Raw genomic sequence first — 27,980 nt, 5'->3', positions numbered from 1 at the left:
TCTCTTCATGATAAAATCTATTCTGATAGAGAAGAGAAAGATTTTTACTTCTATATTCAAAAGTTCAGCTGTAACAAAATGTGATTTTCCATACTGGTATAACAAAACTTGTGACTCATTAATGTACATTTTACAAAGCAAATCTTTTTTGGACAGTAGGGCAACTATCAAATAATGCTATTTTTTTCTCTACCTAAAAGATCTAGAATGCAGACACACTGGTACCTTGAGAATCAAATGATACAAACAATTAACGAACACAATGAAAATAAAATCTCTAATTTTGACAAACAGTAATGTTCAATACAAGACTACTTTTCTATGACATCCATTAACAACTTGTAATCCTCAATGAAACACATTGTACCATATTTGAATGATGCATGTTCATGACTAAATTTAGCCAAGGTTTGCTTTGTAAAGGATGAACAAATCAAAGTTTGGCATGAACTTAAAGCATTAAGCACAAAAATAAACATACAACAACAAGATATCTGTGAGCCAATGCTCACTAGTGATACCCCCGCTCTGATGTGAATATGCAAAATAAGCAAAGTCGACATTTAACAGAAAGCTGGCATCTGATTGGTACAGAAATATATCCAACAATATGGCATGCCTAAACAAATAGTGTGTTAAAATTTCAAGCATCTGCGATAAACAGTTGCTGAGAAATCTTTGAGGAAAATTTGTTTGAAAATTTTGGCTAAAATAAACAAAGTACTCATTTAACAGGAAGTTGACGTCCGATTGGTACAAAAATATATCCCATGATACGACATGCCTTAACAAACACTGTGTAAAAATTTCAAGCATCTGCGATAAATAGCTGCTGAGAAATCTTTGACGAAAATTTGTTTGAAAATTTTGGCTAAAAATAAACAAAGTCACTATTTCACAGGAAGTTTGACGTTCGATTGATACAAAAATATATCCCACAATATGGCATGCCTATACAAATAGTGTGTTAAAATTTCAAGCATCTGCGATAAATAGTTGCTGAGAATCTTTGACAGAAATTAATTTGAAAATTTTGGCTAAAAATAAACAAAGTCGTCATTTAACAGGAAGTTGGCGTCCGATTGGTACAAAGATACATCCCACGATATGGCATGCCTATACAAATACTGTGTAAAAATTTCAAGCATCTGCGATAAACAGTTGCTAAGAATTCTTTGACGAAAATTTGTTTGAAAATTTTTGCTAAAAATAAACAAAGTCGTCATTTAACAGGAAGTTGACGTCCCATTGCTACGAAAATATATCCCACGATATGGCATGCCTATACAAATACTGTGTAAAAATTTCAAGCATCTGCGATAAACAGTTGCTGAGAATTCTTTGACGAAAATTTGTTTGAAAATTTTGGTTAAAAAATAAGCAAAGTCGTCATTTAACAGGAAGTTGGCGTCCAATTGGTACAAAAATATATCCCACGATATGGCATGCCTATACAAATACTGTGTAAAAATTTCAAGCATCTGCGATAAATAGTTGCTGAGATAAATGCGACAGAAATTTTTGTTACGGACGGACAGACAGACGGACAGACAGACAGACGGACGGACGGACAGACAGACACACAAGGGTAAAACAGTATACCCCCTCTCCTTCGGAGCGGGGGTATAATAAAGAGTTACATTCTGTTGTCACACTAAATAACTTAAAATCACACACTTTAACAAATTTACATAATCATATTTTTATCATTTACATATTTTTATATACACACACTCTTAATAGGTTAATTGACTCCTGCATTATGTGAAATCACCCAAACATTCATTCATGTATCTAGCTTTACTAAAGCGGAAATCAAACAAAAGCCAAGCTTGTATGATTGACACATTTGTACATAACCAATATCTAACCTTTAAACATTCAACATGATGAACACAACTGGGATTTACTAGAATGGTTTTAAGGAAAAATCTCTCTGAGCAAATAATGAAAAAATTGTGGGTCCTCTCATAATCAATCCACAGACATTTTCCTTCTTGAACAAATATTACATGCATACAAAATATGCAAATCACAAATACAATAACTTTAACATTATTTCAGTTATCTCTATAACCTACGGACAAGAAATTATCATAATATCAACAATCGTAATGTTACAGGTTAATAATAGGGAAGTTTTTCTTTCTTACAGCACTTTCTTTTTGTAACGTCACTTTATATATGCAATGTAAGTTCTTGTGTCTGAAGAAACACCACAGTCACCACCGAAGGATCCACCCCTGTACTTCACACTGTACATTGAAAGAGCAGAGGGGTCAACAGTGGGGTAATTAATGTTCATGAATGACAACCACCTGCTGAAAACAAGGATGATCCAAGCACCAGAGGGTCACATAATATCACAGTAAAATAAAGCAAGACTTGTCCCAGGTCTCACTAGGAACACTCCGTGTGGGTGGTCACCATGTTACCCACACGCTGAGTCACAGTGCGGCAAGTTCTTCCTCCTGGAGAAAGAAATAAAAAATTATTATCAAAATCTAGTGATTGAACACAAGTACCGGGTACCTGGTATACATACGTAATTTATAATTAATTGAAACTTTAAACAATAACACAAAACATTTGAGAATTTTTTTTTTGTAAATTACACACTTACAAATACTTTTTGTACCAGTATTTGTATTAACAAATACCTCTTATATTCTTAATACAAAGAAGTCTGGGTGGTCATTTGACTGGGATTGGGAGAGGGATGAAAGGGGAGGGAGTATTGAAAATTGATATGTGTTTTTTGTTTTTATTTAAACATGTTAGCAGAACAAGAAGACTGAAAGCAGGAACTGAGCTAAGTGAGAGAAAAACAATAAAATATTTCAGAATTTTTCTAAAACAAAAAGGAAAGCTGGTTTATCTATGCAAAATAAAAGTTTCTACAAATTAGCTGTTTTTTAATTAAAAATTGCAAGAAAAGTACAGTGCAAGTATTGCAAAGAAAACTGAGGAGAGGAAGGAGAAGCAGTTACCTGTACTGTGAAAGCCAGAGGAATGCATATGCATGTTACCAAAGTTGCCATGCATGTTCTGATGCATGTGACGCATATTGTTATGCATATTGTTATGTAGGTTTCGGTGGTGGGTGTGTTGGGCATTGTGGTTGTGGTTATGGGCCCTATCATAATGATGACGATGATGATGACCTGCATGTCCGAACATATCCTCTCCGTCATCTCCAAAGAAATTCATATCATGACTACCAAAAGGACTGCCTCCAAAGGAGAAGAAGTCACCATCGTCATCATCATCATCTTCGAACAAATCGTCGAAGTTGAAAAATCTGGTGTTGCCCTTGTTTCCATTTCTGTTGCCGCCGAAGTGGAACGTGAATCCCTCTTGATGCTGGTGGTGTCCGTGCTGATGTGCATTGAACGCCTCATCGAATCCCTGGAAAAAGTCATTCATGTTGAATGTGAATGGCTGTCCATGGCCACCTCCTCCACCCTGGGGCTTATCTGACTCATCCCCAAACTGATCGTATCGCTTCCTCTTCTCTGGGTCACTTAAGGTTTCATATGCTACAAGGAGAGGATGATTTTAAGTGCTTTTCTTTTAATATTTTATTTTAATGATATAAATTCAATTTTATTTGATTCAAATGCACATAGTAACTATTCAGCATAATATATATATACACACACACATACATGTAGCTATACCAATGTATACACTTCTGGCCTAACAAAAAAAAATAGTTTGTTTCCTCTTTCATGCTGAAAAAAAGTAGGGTCGGATGGTCGGATTTTTTTTTTATTTTTTCAAATATTTTTTTTCCCCTTTAATATTGCAGTATCCATACATGCCGGTTAGATACTGACACTGCTGAATGGTATAAAATGAGAAATACTTTTAATATCATCCCTGACTATTAAGCTGGTCTTAAGAAAACACAAAAATGATATTAATATATATCAGATACTTCCTCTGCCAACGATGAGAGCATTATTAAAATCTACAACACATGGAAACATACAGCCATTTTGAAACAAAACATTTGAGTTACACTGATTTGAGAAGAGTAACTGCTTCAAGCGTTTTTGTGACCAAAATTTTGAGTAATTTTTTTTCCAAATTGGATAAAAACGAAAATAAATGATTTTCCATCAAAAATCCTTAAAAAAAGTTTTGAGTCGGGGGGTAAAAGCTAGGTCAGTCGGGAAAGTGGAAACAAACAATTTTTTTTCTTAGGCCTCATCAGAATTATACAATGGTGAAAATGAATATTATAACACACAGCTGGGATCACTGAAATTTGAAAATAAAAATACTAATGCTAAGTGCATGATAATGACTTTACACAGCTGAGGCCATAGAGTTGTACAGTAAAATTTGGTTTTAGCGAAGTCCGAGGGACTAAGGAATTTACTTCGTTATACTGTGGTTTCATCAATATTGGTTGAATACAAATTTTCGTGGATTTCGTTGTTACCTTGATCCACGAAATTAAATGTTCATTGAAGTTATATTTCAACTAACATTTTGAATTGATAGGATCATTGGCCACAAAATTACATATCTTTGAAACTGTGGTTTTCAGAAAATCCACGAAAGTTGATGCGAAAATTAATGAAACCACAGTATACGTAATTTGTTATATCCGTATAACGAATTCATAAGAATAACTATGGCAAATTTACTAAATACATGTTTCCTTTCACCAGACTATAATTTTTGTAAATTAAGGCTTAAAATAAAAATACATCACTTTGATATCTTTAATAATTTGATTGTGAATTGAAAATATTTATGAAAAAAAATTCATTCCAATAATTATGTTATTTGGGGGGTGCAAACTTTTTAACTGAAATTTTTTTTGTAAATTTCGCTATTATTTACCTCTACGGGACATAAAATCAGTCGCTACATCCGTAAATTTCGTTATATCTGAGTTCGTTATAACCGTAAAATTTTACCAGGGACTCCAAAAAACTTCGCTATATCCAATAATTTGTTATATCCAGGGTTGTCTCTAAGACCCGGGAGGCGGGGAATTTCCCCGCCTAAAGTGACGTAATTACCCGGCTATTATTGCATTTCAAACACAATCTAGCTATAAGGTAGACCTCCAGATCCCCTTCTACTTTTTCATTTCTCCTTTCTACTTCAATTTTTAGAGACAACCCTGTATATCCGTGTTCATACCAAACGAGTTTTACTGTATACATGTATATATATTACACCTACCTTTAGCAATGTCTAAAAATTTGGCCTCTGCATCCTTTTCCTTGTTTTTATCAGGATGATATTTAACAGCTAATTTCCTGAAGGCTCGCTTAATTTGCTTGTCAGTAGCAGTTTTCTTTACACCCAATATTTCATACAAATCCTTTTTGGCTGAGGACAAGTTCACAGTCCAAATGCCACAAAGAGCAGTCAGTAAGACAAGATTCTCACACTTCATTGCAGTTTACCAGTCAAACAATATCCTATTTTTACTACAAGTAAAAAAAAAATGATTTTAATACATTATAACAACAGTACCTCATGATTAAGAGGTTAATGATAACCACATTTAGTATCCTGAAGTGTTTATTCCCTGATATTTGTATTTATAATTATAAGACTATAATCTGTACTCTTCAAAAAGTGAGAAAGATCACACCTAATATGAACAACAGAGCCCTGTTTGAGGCAATTATCATTCATCAGTATAATGGAAATAAGACAGTATTATTTTTTGGCAACAGCTGTTGGTGTCCATGGACTTTGCATCATTGGCAGCTATATCTTTGTCAAATGTTTTAAAAACCGGTTAAAAGTTGCATGCATGTCAGAAATTATTGATAAGAATATTTTTCCGGGAAAGAAACACTCTTTACACTAATTCGAAGACAAATAACACTAAGGCAATTGATAATTATCGCGACGACCAATTAATTACTATTTAGCTAAATAATTTCGTCATCAGTAATTTGCATTGCGATACACAATTTTCGGTTTTCTAAAAACCAAACACGTAGGTTTGAAAAAGAAGAAATCACATTCAGAAATTATTCTTACAATTGTAACATAAAACATAAAGTCATTAGTTCTCACACAATCCTTACCTTCCTGTCTTGTTCAAACTCTCGTCTGTATTATGACAGATGATTTGATAAATAATGATATATTTAGAACCGGAAATGCAATTTTTGCGAAAGACACGACATGGCTGGTGATTCGCTGATCCGAGTCACGTGACAGCTCATATTCGTAAGCTTTCAAGGCTCTTCATAAAACCCTGCAGTTCCGAGAGATTCAAATTCCCATTGAGAAGGGAGAAAGAACCGCGAAATGGATGATGACCTCTTGCCACTTTTAGGCATAGGGGTAGTGCAAGAAGACGACGATGAGGAAGGTATAAGAAGCACCATCTGTTATGTAAATGTATCTCAGAATGTGTCGTGGTGATGTCAATCTGAATTTGCTCGAATCGACTGCGCATATATCATATTACAATCATCTCCATAAGTCGGATATCGTATTACAGTGCGAGGCTTTAAATGTATTTTTGGTATTTTCGAAGACTTTTGGATTGAATGCAAGAGCTTTTTGGTTTAACTTTTGTCTAGCAAGTGTTCTTTTAGTTCCTAATTTTTAAATCACTAATGCTATCAGGAATCCATAAAAAAAGATAAGAATTAATTCTGATGATAAAATTTTCCCACAATCAGCTTCACGGTGTTTTTTATCCCCTCGCGCAACTTGTTGCGAGGGGGATATAGCATCGCTGCTGTGCGTGTGTGTGTATGAGTGTGTCCATACTGACAGACCATAGTTAGCTCTGTAGCAAAATTCCAAGAAAACCCTCTCATGAATATTCATTTAACTTTGTACACTTCTTTGGCATGGTAAAAGGACAAACCCTATTGATTTCCAAGTCAATTGATTCAATATTTCTTAAATTATCATGAAAAAGACGAAGGTAAAAGAGGAAATTTATGTACAACTTGACAATAGACATTTCCAGTAATTAAATGTACGACTTGAAGTAAATCGTTACAGTATGCAGTTCAAATCAACAACTTGACATTTTGGGGGATTTAAATCTAGATCTTAGGGATTGGGATAAAATATATATTATGAATTCAAAGTTGTTTTAAAAAATAACTTTTGTCCTATTTATTTTGATCTGACAAATTTACATGAATTTTCTAAGATAATGCATTTCCCCTATAACAAGTCATGTCGCGAGGGGATGCCCTTGTTTATTATAGTCTGTCCCAAGTTACTGCTTTCATCACTTTTTGATGATTTTTAATAAAAATACACATACATGTGAAAGAAATACAATTGAAATCGATGAAAGGGAATATATCCAAGATATCTTCATTGAACAGGTTGGGACCAATAGCCCATTTGGGATATAATAGCCGAAATGGGATATAAATTTAAAGTGCAAAAAATAATTTTTTTTATTTTAAAATTTTTGATATAAATCTGCATTAATGTGAATCAAATGCAACAACTTTTGGTTAAGAAGTTTTTCTATATGTCTATAGTTTGTAAGATTGATCCCCAAGAAGTATTGGATATACTGAGGGATCAATCTCCATAATAGTACAGCTACAGAAGAAGTTGTTTACCAAAAATTGTTGTATTTCATCTATTCTAATGCGGATTTATATCAAAAATTTCAAAATCAAAATTTTTAATTTTTTTGCACTTTTAATTTATATCCCATATGGGCTATTCTATCCTAAACGGGCTATTACCGGTATATCCCATTTGGGAGATTGGTCCCAACCTGTTGAACAATTACATAAAATTTCACAGGAACAAAAACAATTTTCTTACGGGGATTTATAGTGGGAAATGTTTACATCTTTTCTCCATTCGGAAGTACTCTGGATACCTCGCGCAATTTTTTTACGTTATCATACGGGCTTATTAATGGCTGATGCAATGCAAAATCTCCGTAGACTTACAATTTTGGGATGTGTATTGAAACCTGAAGCGGTAGAGGGGGCGTTTCATAACAGATAATCTGGAAATTTTTCATATTAGTGGATGAACATAGTTTGAGCACAAAGGTATTTACTATTATTGAAATATCAAGCAAAAAGTGGTGGAAGCAAAAACTCGGGACAGAGTATAGTGAGCATTTCCTGCTTTTTGCCAAACCCTGAGTTTGAGTTGAGACTATTAGTATTCCAAACAGGTTGTTATATCCCATTTGGGTGATTGGTCCCAACCTGCTTAATCTTGGCTCAATATTTGTACTGATGCCTTCATCGAATCGTAGCAGGTCCAAAACATTCAATAGAATTAGCTACATAGCTTGATTTACTTGCATATCTTTATTATCTACCTGAAGTACCTATAAGTTTATTTAAGTAGGTACCTTTATCATGTTTATGCAATTTTCCGACGAAAAGTCGCAAGGAAATATCAGGTTCCTATATTTGTACTGTGTAGTTTTATAAAAGCAGGCCAGAGCAAAAATAGTTAAAACATCACTGCTTTTGAGTAGTTTCAAGGAAAACATGGATTTCCATTGTTTGAGTATTTCAACTTTATGACACCTTGTGTGCAATGGGGCATTGATAAGTGTGATTACTTCACATTATGCAGAGTTTTTAACTTTTTACAAATCAATCGTCATGTTAACCAGAACTGTTCTTCTTTGTTATTCTATTTAAGAAGTAGCTGTAAAGTAACACATAAACGGTTAAACAGCTCCAAAACTTTTTAAAACTTAGACTGCATTTAGACTTTTAGTACAAATGTCCTCTTGACACAAAAGTTTGATTGAGTAGTTAAATAAATTAACAATGCCAATAAAGCTAATTTAAGCTTCATAGCTAAATGTAGTGATTTTACTGGACCTGCTAAGGACACTTCATCATTTTTGTCTGAAAATCGCCAACTTTGGTTGCTCGTTGCAGGTAAATATTGTAAAAGTAGAATGTCTCACTTGCTTCTACACAATTTATACAGCTAAAATATTCGACATGAATTATGGCAGACTGTACCAGCTTCAAGTGAAGGCATAAGTCAAAATATCAAGCTGAGCCATAAAGCTTGTCTATTAACTTGTTCATATGAAGGGAAGATTCCTGAATGATTAATTTCAAATTTTTCATGTCCCTTAATTTGTTGATAGATTCATCCAGTGGTAGTGAGGAAAGTGAATCCCCAGAGAACGCAGCGTCTGCAGAAGTTGATGAATGCCAGATAATTCGACAAGATTCCATCACATTCGACCAGTCTCTTCCCCTCTCACATTCCGTGAGTCTGCTTTAATTTTGAAATATACAGTTGAACTTTGATATCTCGAACACTGATATCTTGAATACAATGGATATGTTGAAGTGATTTGTAAGTCCCAACTACTTATTTTTTAAGTATTCTACTCTTGATATCTCAAATACTCGGATATCTCAAAGTTTTTAAACAGTCCCATCTAGCTCTAGATAACGAAGTTTGACTGTACTATTATTCATAGTGTATGTTAGTTCTTTTTACAACATTTCATGCCCATGGTAAACTGCAAGATCATTCACAGCTTATTTAAAAAGTTGTGATTAATAGGTGTATATCTATAGGATCAGTAGCCAAAACATTTGTTAATGATTCAAGAGAAACAAAAAATCAGTCTCTAGAAATCCTTTATCATTATCTTTTTTAAAATTCTTTGGTGTGAATTTCAAGCAAAAGTTGCCAAAACTGTTGTGTAGTGGTTCTGACATTGGTGAAATCTATCCTTGCTCTGGTAGTATCTAGGTGATGATTTGGAGGATGTTAGAGGCCGCACTTTCCACGAGGAGGGGGCCACCATTTCCCTCCCAGTCATACAGCTGCCTGGAATGGTGCTGGTACCTGGTCAGACCATTCCCTTACACCTGTTTCACCAGCACACAGTGGCCATGCTGAAAGGGGTTATGGACAAGGACAACACATTTGGAATTGTTGCTTATAGGTAAGTGATTAGGCTTCTCCATCTGATCAGCCAGTTTTACTGTGTACAAGCAACACTGAAACATTTTTTTGGCCAGACTGGACTTTCTCAAGGCCATAGTAAAACTTCTCTTTGTCAAAGGGAATTAAGAGACCTTCACTGTTAGAAGTCTTTCTGGAAGACATGTTTTGCAAGAAAACTTTGCTTTAGCACCTAAATCTGCATTGATGTTACAAATGAGTGAAAACTACAAATGATGCAATTGAACAAAAAATAAATACATATTACTTTTTACCAACTTTTTTGCACAAAAAAAATTGTTACTATCACTTTAATGGCTTTGATGATGCTTCTGAAAATAAGTCTTTTGTAAATTGTTTGTAAATAAATTCAGAAATGAAATGTCTGAAAAAATGATTCTAACAAATAAAGTTGATTTTGTAGGTATTCTGAGGAGGACGGTGGCCACATCATTGCAACTATTGGAACCACAGCTGAAATATTCTCTGTCAAAGATGAAACGGACGAAAGAACGGGACTGGCCTCCATCAGAGTCAAGGCCAAAGGTCGTCAGCGTTTCAAGGTCATAGAATCCAGAAGGACAGCAACAGGGTAAAATGAATGGCACCAAATAATTCTTGTAAATTGTAATTATCTCAAATGTTTCTGGGGTTCATGCGCAATGATATCAATTCATATTATAATAAGACAATCATATGAAATACATGTATGAACTAAGTTAATTCAATTTAAGCAAAATGGACCCTGGTAAATTGATTCCTTCATAAACCAATTCCTAGTCCCTTTGTTTTCCATATTTCAGGATTTTGATGTGTTCAGTTAAGATCCTAAAGGAAGCAATTTTGGGCGACATATTGAGTGACGTGAGGCCGGGCTCCCACTGCAAGTTCTGTTGCGACCCACCCGAGCGGGGCACTGCCAACAAGACAGCTGTAGACAGACAGGGCAACATACTGACCAGTGTAACCATGTCCACTTCTCCACAGGTAAGGCCAAAATTAAAAAATTATTTGTTTGTTGTACTCCGACCAACCCATCAAAATTGCCATTACCCAATAATTTTTAATTGATTGTCAATGTCTTATTTAGATTGTTTTTTTTATCAATAGATATTGAATTTATTTAGCTTTCTCAGTATAGAAAACAAAGATATAGTTTGATTATCAGATTATCAATGTGAAAAAAAAAGCTTCCTACCCACCCACTTTGAAGAATTTGGGTCAGAGTACTTCAAACATTAGTATTATTAATACTGGCCTAATAATGTTTGTCATGGAAAATTGTCTGAAGATGGTAATGGTTTCATATTAATATTTGACCTTGTGAGGAGACCTTTATTTGTGATCAGGCTTGCTTATTGTTTCGAGCTTGACTAGTTTTAAGTGAATTATTTATAAATTCTTAACATTATTTTTGAATTTCAAATGGACAGATTGTTGAAATAAATTAAAATTAATAAGAGATATTAAAATGTGCTTTTGTTACTTTTCTGTTGAATGTAGGTGACTAATGTTGGTTTTTATCATTTTGCAGATTAACCGTTTTTCTGCGGCTTATTTGACATGGTGGCCTCCATGGGTGTACAAGATGTATGACCCTGTATGTGTTTGATGAATCCCAAGGCAATAATTGATACAATTGTAATTTTTGGCATCTATGTTTATTTTTTCAAGTTCTGATAATAATTCAAGTGGGGAGTAGGTTATCAATTTTCTCTTATGAAAATTTTTGAGAAACTGTTTTGTTTCATTTTAACAATGGATTAGTTATCATGTATTTGAGACCATTATAATGTCCTTTAATCTCTATATGGAACAGGAAATGGTAGTACAAAATGTGAAGAAAGAATTGTACCGATGGAATTCATCCTATGTACCTGAGAGGTTGCCGAGTCACCCTGTGGAGCTGTCTTACTGGGTGATACAAAATCTGCCATTGGACGATGACCTGCGCCTTAATCTGATGGGAATAGACAGTGCAGTGCAGAGACTTAGATGTTCACTCAGTATTGTACAGAAGGTACAGACCCTCTGTAAAGTATTGTATTATTGTATACAGATATATTTTTGCCCTGTGATTTTTCCCCCTTCTGCACGGAAGGTGCAACATTTGAATTCACCCAGGCACTGTTATGTTATTGATGTTCTCTTATTGAGAACACAGTGATTACCTATGTTTTCTAAATAGTTATGAATTTGCCCAGTGGTAAATTAGCCCGCTGACAATGAGAGCAACAGGGGCAAAAATGAAATGGGGGGGGGGGGATATATCCCTATACTCAGCAGTATGCACAATGTGTCTCATGTAAACAAGACAGCCACAATAATTTTCTTGTAGAAAGTCATGGTGTCTGTGTTGTGTTCATTGAAAAGTATTGATACATGTATATTCTAAGCCATCCACTTGACAGTGTAATTTGAAGATTTGCCTGCTTTGATGGGGAAAATGTGTAAATAATCTGATGTCTATTGCAAAGAGAAAGAGCAAATTTAAATAAAATTTATGAAGAAACTTGTAGGTCCAAATGTGCAATGAACATAACATAGCGCTAGGTATGCATATCTGCATGTCATCACCATATGGACCAGCATGTTATTCATTTTATAAGTAAATGAATATCATCCACACGGTCTGTTTTCCAATCTTTTATGTTAAATAAAGTGGTTTTTTTCCCCAGTGTTCTTCTTTATGCTGTAAGGAATGCAACACAAACATTGCCAACAAGAACGATGTGTTCAGCCTGTCCGTGGAGGGACCCCTGGGGGCCTACGTTAACCCCCAAGGTTACGTCCACGAGACAATGACCGTGTACAAGGCCCAGAACCTGAATCTCATTGGCAGAGCCACCAAAGAACACAGCTGGTTTCCTGGGTAATGCTCTCTGATCATAATTAATTTTAGTACAGTTATTAAAAAGGTGCTTGTTATATCATTATACTGTAGTGGAAATCTTAAGATCATATGAATTGAATGTGAACTTCAAAAAATAGAAAATAATTTAGCACAATCTTTACAACTTAGTATGCATTCATTTGAAAAACAAACACTGAATTATGATTTAGAAAAATTTAATTATCTTCTAGTTATGCTTGGACAATTGCCCAGTGTAGAAGGTGTGCATTCCATATTGGGTGGAAGTTCACTGCCACACGCAAAGACCTGACCCCTCCGAAATTCTTCGGCCTAACAAGAGCATCGGTCATGCCTGGACTGCACCAAACAGAGGAGAACGAGGGCTGGGTACCAGTTATGTGATGTCACTTTCTGTGTATGGCTTAAGAATGAAGGAGATATGTAGGAAAATTATGGCAATAACTAACCATGAATTCCATTTTCTTTTATGTGCCAACCATTTATTGCATGTGGTAAAAATAAGATAAAATGTGAATGTGATAAGTATATGTTAAGTTTCTGTTATGCACGTTTTATTTAAAGAGTATGTTTTGCATTTGTATGAGTCTGAGAGACTGGAGTGTGATTTGCATTACACTTAATGCAAATTGAACAAGATTTTAAAAAAATATTTTCCAAGGTGCATGCAACTTGGAAAATGAGGTGATACTGTGTACTTTTAAAAAGTATATTTGAAGACTATTTTAATGTTACAAACCTTTAAATTGGTGTGAAATGATCTGCTTGTAAATGAACCAAAAGCAAATTGTCTTGGTCAATATTTCTCTTTGCTCCATATTCATTTATTGGCATTTCTAAAAGTGTAAATGTAAATGATGCTCTTTTCACACATAATTTTTCTGATATTTAAGATACATTGCTTTTGGTTGATGAAACATTTAATACATTAGAAAAATGGTTACATTAATTTCCTATGCTGGGCTAAGCAGTGAATTATTTGTTAAATCTTGTCTAAATTGTCGTTTCTCTGTACAGGATATGTGGTTAAGCATTTATTATGTAAAACAGCTACAATAACTGGGCTATTTGCTACGAAACAGTAGTTTTGAAGACTCTTAAAAGGCAGAGTATGGAGAACCATGTGTGCTATTATGAAGACAGTTTTTGCAGATTTTAATCCTATTTTGATATATTTCACACATCATTTAGTTCATTCATTATCATCTGCATCAAACATTGTAAAACATTATCAACACTCATCGTTACATAATCATTCATTTATTTTGATACAGACTTATATAATAAAAGTGAAAAAGAAAAACCCAAAAATCAGCCAAATCGTATTCATGCACATTTTACAATGTACATGTATATATGAGAACATTATTAACCTTTCTGGCTTTGAATAAAGACTTCTGTTCGTTGAGATTTTGACCTCAGTTTTCTTTATTGTCCTTAGTTTACAAATGTTAAACAAACAAAAAAGAGCCAATTCTGAAATTAATTCACAAAGAAACACCTATATTTAAAATATCTTTCCTGATAGGAAAGCGCTGTTGATAGTCATTTTACTGTAGATGTCATTTCTTTATTTACCCCATGAGATCTCTTAAACAGTCTCACTATCTCCAAAAAATAAAATGGTTTGGTTTGTAAATGGGTGAAAATGTTGACTCTAGATCTTGATGTGAATTTAACATACTTCACTTTCCGATTTCGGTTAGGGTGGTCTTCACTTTCCGATTTTGGTTAGGATGCCCAGGAAATTGTTTGAAGCAAGTTAGTTAGCAAATCTGTAGTTAATTCTTTAAGGAATTTTTTAGCATTGAAATTTTCACAGAAAATATTCCTTAATTAGATTAAGTCTTTAACTGCTACACGCTATATATAGATAGCCTGCTGCTGATAAGGACTCGGGCTGCCTACCAGCGCTTGTTTACTAGCTCACTTGACTTCCAGAGATAATTTCAAGCTGAATGAAAACACAGTGCAGCAGTCAACACATTTATTACTCATTAACTCATTACCTATGGGTAATTAATAAGAACATGTATAACAAAAAAAAGATGTTCACACTTTTTATCAATTATTTATCATTATTATTAATATATCATTGTTCGCAATTTTTACCACAAATATTTCCACCATTTTTTTTCACATGGTCAGCACTATCTACTCCAAACAATAATCTATTTTTATTGTTGACAAATAGCTAAGCAGGAAACATCCTTCATGGTGCAATCTTTTTGTTTTCTCAAAACACTGATGTGTCCATTTTTTACAAGTAAACAGTTTTTGTCCCACTATGCAGTAGCAACAAATTCTTTTTTTCTCAAGGATTTTATGGTCTCCATTGTTCTTTAGTTTGCAGGACTTGATTCCCTTGCGCATGTCTTTTCTTTTTCCACAGACGGTCTAGCAAAGTCGAGGGGTGGATAGAAGTTGTCCATGTAGATAATCTCAGATTAAAAGTGTTGATGTTCCACATTGAACAAGTACTGGCATTCAAGGTCAACACCCCCTTCTGGGCGGTCTGTGTCCACAGCATTTCTTTGGTACCTCTGGTTCCCAGCCAGACGTGTGCTGTGGCCAACAACCCCAAAATACTGGCATGTTATGCTTTGTACAAGATTTCTCTCCAGCTTGTGGAAGAAGGCTCTGCACAGGTTTGCAGGGACTCCTCAAACTTCTTTTCTTGAAGAAAAATACGATGACAACAATTTAATTTTTATATATTATATATGTATATAGCACTAAAAATGGCTAACGACACGAACGATAGAAATTGTCAAATTTTCGGGACAACCAGTCCCTTCTTCAGGACCAAAAAATAAATTACATGAGTACAAAACAAAGAAAACAAAATCTAAAGCTACTACTAAACTACTTAAAAATCAATAAAAAAGAACAGCTACATTTGTTCACATTCTTAAAGAAGGTGTTGCTACTTTCGCCGATCGCTATAAAGTAATCAATCGACTGCCAACTTCACGCCTGATTAAGTTAATTAGCTAATTAAAATTGGCGTCCGAGTTAATAAATGAAAATTTGAACCCCCATTGTTAACACGTACGGCACTTATGATATAGACTCGAATTTTTGATTAAAAAGAGATAAAATTAAATGAAAATAAATAAATAAAATTAAGAAAAAATGATTTACAAATAAAAAGTAGTAAAGAAACTAATAAATGAATGGAAGAGGCGCAGTTGACAGATTTGATGAAATTACTATGTGGGTGTCAGGTGATGTATGGCTATGAGACGTTCATTTTAGTGGTCCATTTGTTTGTTCATGCCATCAGGTCTGAATGATTTGAATCTGTGCATCCAGAACTTTTCCTTGCTCTTCCTCTCCGCGTCTGTCCAATTAGGATTATGGTCAATAACCAATACTGTCATGTCTTCCCATTTGTAGCCACTTGTATTAAAATGTTCTCCGACGGGCTCCTTGACTTTGTTGATTCTTCTGCGGAGGTCACCTGTTTCGCCAATGTATTGCTTAGAGCAGACTTTGCAACTGATGAGATGGATGCAGTTGTCTGTGCGGCAAGAAGTGTTGCCAAATATCTTGCCCGTGATGGGGCTTTTAAAACTGTCCGCATTGGTGCTGTGTTTGCACAACAGGCATCTGGTATCGGAACATGTTTTAAAACCACCATTTGGCAACGGGTTGTCTAATCTTGCCCTCACTACCATGTCCTTTAAGTTCCTCGGGCGTTTAAAACGCAGCCATTGGTGGATCCTAGAAAAGATCAGCCATTCTTTCGTTAGTGTAAAGAATGGACAGATTATTTCTAAGGATGCTGTTGAGGTTCTTAAGGGCGGGGTGATATGTAGTGACAAGTGTTTTCTCTTTGTATTGTAAAAGGGTTTTCCTGTCTTTTGTAGTAATCTCATCAATTGCAGATTGAACTGTGTGGGCTTTATAGCCTCGATAACACAGATGGGATTTTAATATTATGCTCTGTTCTTCAAAGATTTTATTAGAAGAACAGATTCGTCTGATTCGGGTTGTTAATCCTTTAGGAATTCCTCTAAAAGTATGGGGAGGGTGGCAACTCGAAGGCTTGAGGTAGAGGTGAGAATCAGTGGGTTTGGTATGGAGACCTGAATTTTTTTTGGAATTAGATATGTCCACTGTGAATTTTATCGAATTGTGGAAGGAGTTGGCAAAGGTGATGAAGTCATTTAGGCAGTCTCGGTTTTCGACCCATTTCACCTCAATATCATCAATGAACCGCAACCAGCTCAAAGGTTTGAAAGGAGCTCTGAGAAGCAGGTTGCGTTCCAATCTTCCCATAAATATATTGGCGTAAGAGGGAGCCATTTTGGTGCCCATAGCTGTACCACTTTTTTGTATGTAATGTTCGCCATTAAACATGAAATTGTTCAGCTTGAGAACATGTTCAAGGAGCTTAAGTAGAGATTCGGTTGACAGCTGCTGAATCGTTCTACTGTCCCATACCTCCCTGCAGGCCTCGATACCTTCATCGTGAGGAATATTCGTGTACGAGGACGTGACGTCTAAAAACTGTCTCATTTGTTCAAAAATGTTTAATATCTTTAAGGTTAATTAGTATTTATCTTGCAATAAGTTATCATTTAAACATACTTGCTAATTAAAAATTTATATATATATATATATATATATATATATATATATATATATATATATATATATATATATATAAAGCAATTTTTAATTAGCAAGTATGTTTAAATGATAACTTATTGCAAGATAAATACTAATTAATCTTAAAGATATTAAACATTTTTGAACAAATGAGACAGTTTTAAGTTAACTTATGTGGTAAATGTACAGTATCAAGCGTTTTTTAATTTGAGCTAAAAACTGCTCTATTTTTAAATCATTAAAGCTAATATGAGTAGAAAAAAGTAATTTGTAAGCTTTTGATTCCATCTTCTTTCAACTGCTAATGCATGTAGACATTTGTATCCTTATGATAACAAACATGACTGGAATCAAACAATGATCCACATGTTAAGCAGCCATGAAATTGTTCTGAATTTTTAGTATACCAAGTCAGATTTCTTTTCTCCAAATTTCTTTTCCACATCACTCACTAGATTCTATACAAAGCCGCCCCCTACCACCCCACCCCCAATATTAAAAAATTGAAATAAAGTTCATCAAAGGGGGCGACTTATTTGCTCTGATATCCAACATATATATATAAATAATACACAAAGGAAGAATGGAAACTGTTTCCTCCAGAACACTCTGTACAAACACAGTCAAAAACAACTATGTAACGAAAGTTATGCAAATCCTAATACGCAATGTTGCAAATGTTATCAAAAAACACATTCACACTGAAATATTCCTAATAAACTCGGTAAAAAGAGTTTGGTGTTGGGCAGGTGCTTGAAGTTACCTGATGAATTTTGGCTGTTCTTGTCATCATATCAATCATTTTGTCCACACTCACTGCGGTTTTCCCCTTTGGTATTCATTTCTGTTGGAATTTTGAAGGCACATACCATGGGTCATAATGACATATGGCTGACAAGTTTATTTTGTTTGCCGGTATATGCAATCAACCAAAACTTGTCTTTGATCGCCGTCTTCCTCTTAAAGATAACCATTGGGGGCAGCTTTTTCCCTATCCTAGGACTACCGTGAAGCTCACTTTCTCATGGCCCGTTGTTCTAATGTTGATGCTGCTGATTCCTTTGCTGTCGATAATCCTGTTCATTGGGATGTCGAAGGTCAGCAGCACCTCATCGATGTTGACTGGTCACTGCTGAGGTTAAATTTCTTTGTCTGGTCATCGACGAATGCCTGGAATGCAGCCATCTTCTCTCAGTGATCATCTGGTAGGGTCTTGAAAAGGGTGGTCCGCTGTCTTATGGCCAAGTCCTTTCTCTTCATGAAACAGAAGCACCATGATACTGTGCTCTGGAAGTCGTCGATCTTCATTTCTTCTGGCATGGCTTTGGCTTTGAGAAAGGCTATCCGTGATTTCTTAGTCTTCCTCAGTGCATCCTTTTGTTTCTGCCAGTCTTGGACAAGCTTTTTGTTGACTCTGTTGTCATATCATGGTCGAAGAGTTAATCACTAAAATTGTAATACATAAAGGAAAGAACGCAATGCAAGATGGGGGGAAAAAACCCTAAAGGACCAAAAAAAACCCCAAAAATACATGTTTAAATACATAATACAACAAATAAATCTTTAAGGAGTTTTGGGATATCAGTGAGTTTAAGTATTATTTTTATATATTTGCTTACAACTCATTACTTAAATACAAGTGATTGTCTTTTCTTAATAGATGAGTATAAATATTTGGCAACCTGACCAGTATTTTCAAATGGTTTTTTACGATAATCGTTATATATATAAAAAACAATGTAATAGAAAATGAAATTCATCTTCTAAACCTCTATTGGTACAAAAAACACAAATTCTTTCTTTAATAGGTTCCCCCCTGAAATATTCCAGTTTTGATTCTTATTGGTATAATACCACATCTAAATTGAGCCAAAGTTGATCGTAAATACTCAGGCATATCTAAAAAAGGGTAATTTTCTCTTCCAAAGACTGCTTTGAATATTACGAAAGTACGTATAATTTAGAGATGTTAAGTATTTCATCACTCCAATAGTTTGAATAGTAACTTAAAGTGTGTATTTTTGATTGAACTAAATCTATATCCACCATCAACTTTGATTCAAAGTAATTATCAAATTCTAAAATATGAAAAACTTCTTTTAAGACACAGCACCAGTTATTTCTACATCTATTATAATCAAATTCAAATACAATTCGTTTAATTCGTTCCTCTTCAAAGGATAACACTCTATTCCAAAATCAGATCCAGGGCTCTACATTAACTTTTTTTTCTACTTGTCCATTCGGACAAGTGACCAAGATATTTACTTGTCTGAACTTCAACTTCACTTGTCCAAAAAAATTTCAATATTAAAGATCAAATATTGTCAACTTGAAAACTACAGTTCTGTATTACTAAAATAAAGTCATTTATTGATAATTATTCTTGCCATAATTAATAACCTGACTTCTTGGATGTCTTTCCTAAATGAATTGGTTCCATATAACATTAAACATGATTTGTCAGCTGTAGCTTTGTCATGGCAAATTACAAGACATTTTAAATTTAGCATCAGGTTTTAAAATACATGTAACTCTTATATTGATTTCTCATCTGTTTTTTAATCTAAACATGGAAAGTCATCATAGACTATCAATGATGAAAGAAACCTAATATAAATTACATTTCTTTCCATAATCCTTAAGTTTATCTTTGCTACCTGTTATTCCTTTCTTTTGATAACATGTGTGTTTGGTACTGTGTAAGAACTAAGATCCACACCTTTACAGTTCAATATTGAAAGTTGTTTGTAATTAGTGAACTTCAATCCCGATCAAGAGTAACTCAATTGCATTTCAATTTGAAGTCGGGATCGAAATTCAAAATAACTAATCGATAAACTTATAACGGGACTACGGATAAACTTATCAGAAAACTTTCTTTACTTTTTAAAATGTTGGAGACTTCTTTACATAAAAATGCACTTGTCCAGTCGGACAAGTGGCAAGCAATATTCACTTGTCCGTATATTTTTTTAACTGGTACCGGACAAGCGTTAATGTCGAGCCCTGAGATCATATTTATCCATCGTCTGAATTGGCTAGGTATCCATCTGGTGTCTCCATTAAGGCATATATAGCCAATGTTGACACAAAACAGTGAACCCCCATGAAATATTGATTAGCTCTATTTTGAATATTATCAATTGATTGAAATTTTTTGAAACCCCAAATTCTGGATGCATAATCCAAAACTGGTATCACACATGAGTAAAACAATTTCTCATACGCATTAAACCTTAAATCTTTTTTATTATGAATAGTTGATATAATTAGTACTAGTATAGGACCATTATCAGCTTTCTTTAGATTATATAAGAAAAGTGCATGATTGACAAGTTTGTAATTACAGCTATTGATCTGCTGATATTGTCCTAAGTACTAATATCACTGAAATTATAATAAATTCGGCTTCCAAAAGCCTCTAGCACAGGGTCTTTGATTTTTCTTGTTATTTCATTTAAAAAAGCAAAAAACTCCTTTTCTTCAAGTTTCATGAGGGTTTTCTTAGTTGTTGCTTTTTTGAAAAAGCACACCCAGTACTCATCTGGATGTTTTGATGGGCTTACAATCTGAAAAAAAATTACAATCAAAACTGCCGAAGCGGCCACCCCTATTAAGCAGTCACCTTTCGTATGCGGTCATTTTATTTCCTCCGGATGAAAAATCCTATATAATTGCCCTCTTAAGAGCGGTCAGCTGTCTAACGCAGTCAGCGGTCATCGTATTTTGATCTGAAACTGTACAGTCGACTTGCATTAGGCGGCCATTTTGGTGGGTCACATGATTTACACCTGGGGATTTTAAACATGGCTTCCGAATGTCGGATGACAAATTCTCTTACTTAAACCCATGTACACCACAGATTTCTACTGGTGCATAAAAACATAAACAAAAGTCCGATTAAATTAAACGCTTGCTTAATCAAGTACAAGTATCAAACATCATCGTAAATGTGGGGAACGTTTTCAATTGGGCTGATAATATATGTCCCAAAATGTGTATATATATATTACACCCTGCTTGTAACCAAGCTGGCCTGAGAATCCAATCATGGCCTCATCAATTGAAACCTCTTTGTGTGCATTGTATTGTCGTTTGAAATTTTCTCTGATTGTTTCCATTATTGTTCGTACATGAACAAGTTTGTGAACATGCCCAGGCTGGTTCCTTGGTGGATTTTGTGTGGCGTCGGCCAAGTGAAAATACCTCTGAATATTTTCGAATCTTGTTCTTGTGAACCTTTCTTCAATACATGACAAATGAAACAGTTTGTCCTTTGACCAATAGAGATCTTGTGCAGGTGCACTTATAATCCCCATTACGACTGAACATCCAAGAAAAGCACGTATTTCCTCAACCTTTGTGTCGTACCATCCAGGATTTGCTTTAACCCTGATGCAGAGTTGAGCATAAGCGTTTGTTTCGTCAGATATCTTCAAGTATAACTCCTCAGGAAACAATAAATTTAAGAAATCTATTTCATTTTTATCCGCTTCGAGTGTTTGTGTAGGTCCAGGCTGTGGTCCATTGAATGCAGGAACATTAATGTCACGTAAATTCTCTGTCCAACGATTGTAATCTGCCAGCACGATATCGTCATCGTCACTTTAACTTTCAGTGTCTGACTCACGGTCTGATTCCGATTCAAAATCGGACACTTCGAGGTCTGATCCTTGTTCATTGGCATCATCCAATGCAAGCAGATGATAGACATAAGTATTATCTGCTTTTTCTACATCCTCCAATTTAAAAACCTCAAATTCTTCGCCACTATCGTCTTGTAATATTTCCCGCAATACGTCCGCCATTTTCGATCGGTAAATTTAACACGTGCCGAATTCCTTTGTTTACAGGTATTTATATCGCATCTAAATAAAGAACACTTCACTGAAAGGCATTTAAACATGTATTTTATTGGTTGGTATAACCATGTGTACATGAAATTCTCTAGTTTCGACCAACCACTGCTTGTTTAACATACAGGTAAAACGGCCATATTGCCGGGGAAAACCCAGACGACTATACTCGTCAGCGGCTAAATAGCGCATCATAAATATGACGAAAATACTTGTCAGTGGGGCTGAATGAGTTAAATGAGAGTCTTCCTTTAAAAGCTATCATTCCTTCATCCACTGATTGTTCCTTGTGGGGATGATAATTTTCAAAGCACGTTTCTGAAACTTTTTCTAAGACTGGGCTAATGTGACATTCTTCGTCGTGTCCTGGTTGCCCTTGGGCAGGGTTTTGTGTGGTGTCGTTCATATGAAAATATTTTGAGATTCTCTCAAAACGAGTCCTAGTCATGATAGTTGGTATATCAAAAGGCAATCATTGACATTAATTTCACTAAACGCAGTAAAACATCTTAAAAATCCAAAGAAAGCAGCAGTGCATGCTGCTTCTAACAAAGAACTAGTTTAGTAAACATATGGAATATACCTGAATGAAGCAAATGACAAATTTTACAAAGAATAGAACTCGTTATACGCAGTCTTGTACGCTTAAGGTACTTCACTACACCAAGACTTATACTTTTTAAGACACTACGTCACAAGATGGCGATTTAAATGTTTTGTTCAACTGTTTATATCGTTCGACTGGGTTGTCGTTTCCATTAGTCTTCGTTTGATTGCATTCAATCTTGGTTTGACTTGCAAGATTTACATATGTGTAAATATTTGCACATAATACGTTTGTACCGTCCAAATGCAATTATGAATTCATCTAAAGTCAAATTTTTCACAAGACGCTTGTATTCTTTCTGATTTTCTTATGCAATGGCGTAGTATAGTTGGGTATGAGTAAGACGTTTAAATTTACTTCCTTACCTACACCATTGTTTACATTGTCTAAATAAATTCTTTTTAACACGCTATGTGATAATTGTGCATTAATAACTATTCCCATATCTGCCAATTTCTTCTTCAAAACTGTAACTGTCCAATTAGAAGGATTGTCGGATTCCTCTACATGAGGCATAGAAGAATTGGCGTGTGATCTCCGACCCGAGGCCATTGTTCAAAGTTCAGAGTTCAAAATCAAAATAAATTAAACGGAATAATCATCCCAATGAAACACTATCACAAATAAAAAATCCATATTCCATGAAAGCGATAATACACAAAAAGAGTAGATAAATAAGTCCATAGAAGAGGGTGGCATGAGATTTGATGAATTAAAACAACAGAGGCTATTGACGCTGAAAATTACACTGAAAACGGGGCTTGTCTAAAATTAACATATACACATAGGGTTCCCCAAGGGAAAAATTGAAAGAGTTTAATATATAAACAATGATTATTACATAATCAACAATGTACATGTAATATTAAGATTTGCATATTCATTGCATAATTACCGGTACATATTTTGAAGTATTTACTGTCCACTATGATAAAAAAAAATGCATCCATCTTTGCATGTGTATACTGCAAAATTTGCAACCGAAAACAGTATTCTAACATTTCTTTTTGGTTTGGTGAACACGGCACTTTGTTTATGTCCCCATGTGAATTGATTCATGTCTTTGGTAGTTCAGGGCATCCTGGACCACTTGGACATGTTTTCTTCCTTTTCTCTTCAACTTACTAAATCCTGTAATTAGTGGAACAAGCTCTATATCTAGAAGTACTTTTACTACTGAAAACAGATGTGTTGGTTCGTGTTAACAATGTAACACAAACCTATATACAGCCATTTGTTTGGTCAACATGGTCAAATCTGAATACAGTAACTGTAGAATCTCATATAAAAAATTGTTTAACAGATCCAGTTTAATGTACACAAATAACATCTGTCTTCATTTGCTAAGTCTGTGGTTTTTTTCCTCCATCTCTTTCAGTTTGTTTTCCACAGTGGAAATTTGATTCTTCAAGTCTTTCTTCATGCTAGCAATTTTGTTGTTTTCTTCCTCCATCTCTTTTGAGGTTTTTTTTCCAAAGTAGAAATTTGATTCTTCATGTCTTTCTTCATACTATCAATTTGTCCGGCTATGAAATCTTTATTGTTCTTTACAATTCTTTCAAGAAACTCTACATCATCCATTTCGCTCTGACATGTTTATTTCCTGAAATATAATCATTCACATATGAACTACACAACTCAAACGAAAACAGCTCCAAAAATAACCATAAAACATTGAAATATTTTACACATTTGCCTTTTTTTCGCAGGTTTGCAGGGAGTCCTCCAACTTGTTTTCTTGAAGAAAAATATACAGTAACATTATATTTGACCACCTATGAAATCATAACAGTAACTCGTAGGTAACAGGAATAGGAATGGTCATTTATTCAAGACATATTAGAATAAATTACAAACAATGTCCATTTATACAATCAATAAAAAGACTGGGAGCAAAAATATTATGCAGTGAAAACACAAGGTTAGTGCCAATCTTTGACTAGAAAAACAAAAAAAAAAAAATTCAAAAGAAGCACCAGAGTTAACAAAGTACGTTATTGCTAAAAAATGTCCCGGAGTCCGGAGTGTAAAATTGTATAGGGTGTTATCTGCCACCATAACGTGGTAGCATTACTGTGGTTTCATTAATTTTCGTGGGTATCAATTTTCGTGGATTTTCTGAAAACCACAGTTTCAAGGATACGTAATTCCGTGGCCAGTGATCATATTAATGCAAAATGTTAGTTGAAATTGAACTTCAATGAACATTTAAATTCGTGGATCAACTTAACATCGAAATCCACGAAAATTGGTATTCAACGAATATTGATGAAACCACAGTATGCCTCTTCATTGTCTGGGTCATTTTGTTTTACGAGTAAAGCAAACTTAACGTATTCATGACTTTGAATTTTGGCATGGGTTTTTTGGTGTACCCCCAAAGTCAAAGATAGAGCAGACAGGGTCTGAGGAGGATTGGAGTCAACCAGACAATCTTGGTTACCTGTAGATGTAATCGGTACATGACTACCACCTGTAGTTTGCTGTAGGAGGGTAGGTGGCTCTAAAGGCAGTGGCTGAGTAGTGTCTGTAGCCTTCGTTTTGTTGAAATAATGTGCGATGCAGGATTTGAATGTGTCTTCAATTGTTGGCATAATTTTGGTCATGTATTGTAATATCATAAAAAATAAGCTGGGTAAATTAAACATGTTATATTAAAAGGAAAAACATTTAAAAATATGTAAAAACTATGATTTATGAATGTGTGTACCCATGAAGCCCCTGTCTCCATGGAAAATTATGAGTTCCAGGTAAACAAAAGGATAATTCCCCTAATTTGTCTCAAAAGTTTGTACTGTCCTACACAGTTTAAATGAACACCGTCACTAAAAATGTTATTCACACTGTTTTTGAAGCCTTTCAATTTCCAAAATAGCATACAACCTTGTGGAATGTATGTTTTGAGTAATTGGTTTGCTGCGTCCACTCGACTATTGTAACTTGTGATGCTAATGTTCCTTGTCCTATAGTGATGCATGAAACTTAAAATAACAACAGTTCAAAGGTTGAACTGTCTTTTTAACAAAGATGAGAATGACTCTAGCCTGGATATTATACAATCAATATCCTCTGACTAGTCCAGATCGTTTCCTCCCAAGTTCACCAAACGTTCTGAGGCCAAGTGTGCGCATGATTGGCGATAGATCTTCCACTAATCCCGCAGAATGCAAAAATCCCTAAATCACTTATGTTGAATGTTTCATACCTAAGCAAACCTTTCACATAGTTTTCGAATCTTCTTACATGAGAATCACCTACCAATAGCATACACATCCAGCTACAACAGATCGTTCATGTTCACAGACACTGCAGCACATATAGGTCATCATACATATGTGATACCGGACTCCGAGGTGACACTATTCAATTTATACAAAAAACACACATCTAAACAAACAAATTATCTTGTTAAAGCGCTCTTAAGATGTCAATCCTTAATACGGATAAAAATCTGAAGGGTCAGTTCTTATCAATCAGTGGCAATAGACACTTTTTATCTCACCTTTTAATAAAAAGATGGCCATTTATGTTTACAAAATAAGGAATGATAAATGTGCATACGCATTGAAAAATTCCGTTAGGCGCGTATTAACATCTAAAAATAATCACACTACAAACACCATAAACCATTTATATACATATATAAATGTCTTTATATGTGACAATTTTGAATAAAGTTAGCAGGTCAGTACTATTTAAATGATAACCTATTACAATCTGAGTATTATATATGTATCAATTTAATATTAACTCTTTGCTCCCTAGAAGCTGTCTTTTTATGCATCCCTTAGCTTTCGTACGTGAAAACATGTCAATCCCTTCACTGGGCGTGTAGAATAAGCCGTTGCTACTCCAATATATCTCAACCATTGAATGGGTGAGCCTTGTGCCATACATGGCAATAATGGTGAGCGGATCAAATTACACCTTGGCTCTGATATGCGATTCATCAGTTGCAATTGTTGGATTAGGTGGCAATGCCACAGAAAAGGTGGAAATTCCACTGTAGATAGTCATAAAAGCCTGTGCCACACTTTTACAGTGTACAAACTTATAATTTGGAATGCAGTTAGAGTCAGCACGGTCAGTGTCATCTGCCATCTTCAGATCAGGGATGGGGTAATGGTAATTTGTAATGGTAATTGAGTGTAATTAATTACAAATTTTGATGTAATTGAAAGTAATGTGTAATTGGTCAAATTTTCAATTACATGTAATGGTAATTTAATTAATTACTTTCAAAAAAGGCATGTAATTCCAATTACTTTTCAATTACATTCAATTACACACTGATGTACATATAAATATAAAGCTGTCCACTACCCATTGTTCCCCACACTATCAATGGTACAACGTCAAGATAGGAAGAGTAGTTAAAAAGCATTGAACTATTGTTATATATATCATACTAAATATTTTTCAAAATGAATTTTTTCAGTGATTCAATATTTAATCATAAGTTTCCCAAATTTAATTAAGTACATGAATTTAATGATTTGCTTGAAAAAGAAATACTTATTACCCTTCTTATTAGAATAATTAGTGTGACAATTATCATTAAATTAGTTTAAAAAATCACTGTTTAATTTACAAACAAAATCAGTGTTACCTAAATTATATAAACTATCAAGTCATTCTTGCAAATTGATAGTCTAAAATACATAGAGCTGAATGCATGGCTTCAAATGGGTTTTAAGTTTTTGATGCCTAACATGTCCACAGGGTGTGTTCCCTTAATGCAAACATTTAATAATTACATGTAGGTACAGAACAACAGGTGTGAATTGTGTTTTGATAACAATTATAGTCAATCCTCTACCTGAGATTAACCTGTATTTTGGCATTGTGTTAACCAGTATAACTTAGAAAAAATAGTGGATAAAAATGCAAAGGTGAAAGTTTTCATAGAATAGTTTTGCATGCAGAAAATACTTTAGTTACATGATAGGTGTAGGTTAGGGGATATAACGTTCAAATTTTTATTGAATATCAAGGTGGTATGGGACACCTTCATATTGTGACTATAGATTTGGTACCTGTGTTTTGAAATCAACAATAAATCAAATTTATGTTTGTTCTTTCCAAAAATTGTTACTTATCAGAG

The 27,980-nt window shown here is 34.5% G+C and overlaps 2 protein-coding genes and 1 long non-coding RNA gene across 4 annotated transcripts; 1 reads left to right on the top strand and 2 right to left on the bottom strand.

Annotated features, from left to right (window-relative positions):
* Positions 1-1,630: 1,630 nt before the first annotated feature.
* On the bottom strand, positions 1,631-6,204 carry LOC128158917 (dnaJ homolog subfamily B member 9-like). Of its 2 annotated transcripts, none has more exons than XM_052821907.1 (4): positions 6,069-6,204; positions 5,206-5,456; positions 2,991-3,539; positions 1,631-2,471 (listed from the first exon to the last, which is right to left on the bottom strand). In XM_052821907.1, exons 2-4 carry the CDS (start codon positions 5,420-5,422, stop codon positions 2,401-2,403), a joined length of 837 nt encoding a protein of 278 aa, XP_052677867.1. In that variant the 5' UTR covers positions 5,423-5,456; positions 6,069-6,204; the 3' UTR covers positions 1,631-2,400. The 2 variants fall into 2 exon arrangements, with proteins under 2 accessions (XP_052677867.1, XP_052677868.1); XM_052821908.1 differs by having other exon boundaries at positions 3,165-3,539.
* LOC128158916 (protein cereblon-like) lies at positions 6,166-14,203 on the top strand. The gene is made up of 9 exons (XM_052821906.1): positions 6,166-6,358; positions 9,107-9,231; positions 9,720-9,922; positions 10,346-10,513; positions 10,725-10,908; positions 11,456-11,521; positions 11,741-11,941; positions 12,600-12,793; positions 13,006-14,203. The coding sequence occupies exons 1-9, from the start codon at positions 6,295-6,297 to the stop codon at positions 13,175-13,177; spliced, it is 1,377 nt and encodes a 458-aa protein (XP_052677866.1). The 5' UTR covers positions 6,166-6,294; the 3' UTR covers positions 13,178-14,203.
* LOC128158918 (uncharacterized) lies at positions 13,680-26,980 on the bottom strand. Its single transcript, XR_008240066.1, has 2 exons — positions 18,174-26,980; positions 13,680-15,469 (listed from the first exon to the last, which is right to left on the bottom strand). It is a non-coding gene; the product is annotated as an uncharacterized LOC128158918 (long non-coding RNA).
* Positions 26,981-27,980: the final 1,000 nt, after the last annotated feature.

This window comes from Crassostrea angulata, chromosome 8 (assembly GCF_025612915.1).
Source record: "Crassostrea angulata isolate pt1a10 chromosome 8, ASM2561291v2, whole genome shotgun sequence".
NCBI classification, from domain to species: Eukaryota; Metazoa; Mollusca; class Bivalvia; order Ostreida; family Ostreidae; genus Magallana; species Magallana angulata.
This window is presented reverse-complemented; position numbering and strand designations above follow the sequence as displayed.

Bases quoted from the DNA above. Each gene is read 5' to 3' on its own strand.
- LOC128158917 (XM_052821907.1), bottom strand. From the start codon at position 5,422: ATGAAGTGTGAGAATCTTGTCTTACTGACTGCTCTTTGTGGCATTTGG. The intron at 3,540-5,205 runs GTAGGTGTAATA...CTCTCCTTGTAG, and splicing joins ATTTTTAGACATTGCTAAAG to CATATGAAACCTTAAGTGAC. The intron at 2,472-2,990 runs GTAACTGCTTCT...TTCTTTCTCCAG, and splicing joins CTCTGGCTTTCACAGTACAG to GAGGAAGAACTTGCCGCACT.
- LOC128158916 (XM_052821906.1), top strand. From the start codon at position 6,295: ATGGATGATGACCTCTTGCCACTTTTAGGCATAGGGGTAGTGCAAGAA. The intron at 11,942-12,599 runs GTACAGACCCTC...TTTTTTCCCCAG, and splicing joins CACTCAGTATTGTACAGAAG to TGTTCTTCTTTATGCTGTAA. The intron at 12,794-13,005 runs GTAATGCTCTCT...ATTATCTTCTAG, and splicing joins GAACACAGCTGGTTTCCTGG to TTATGCTTGGACAATTGCCC.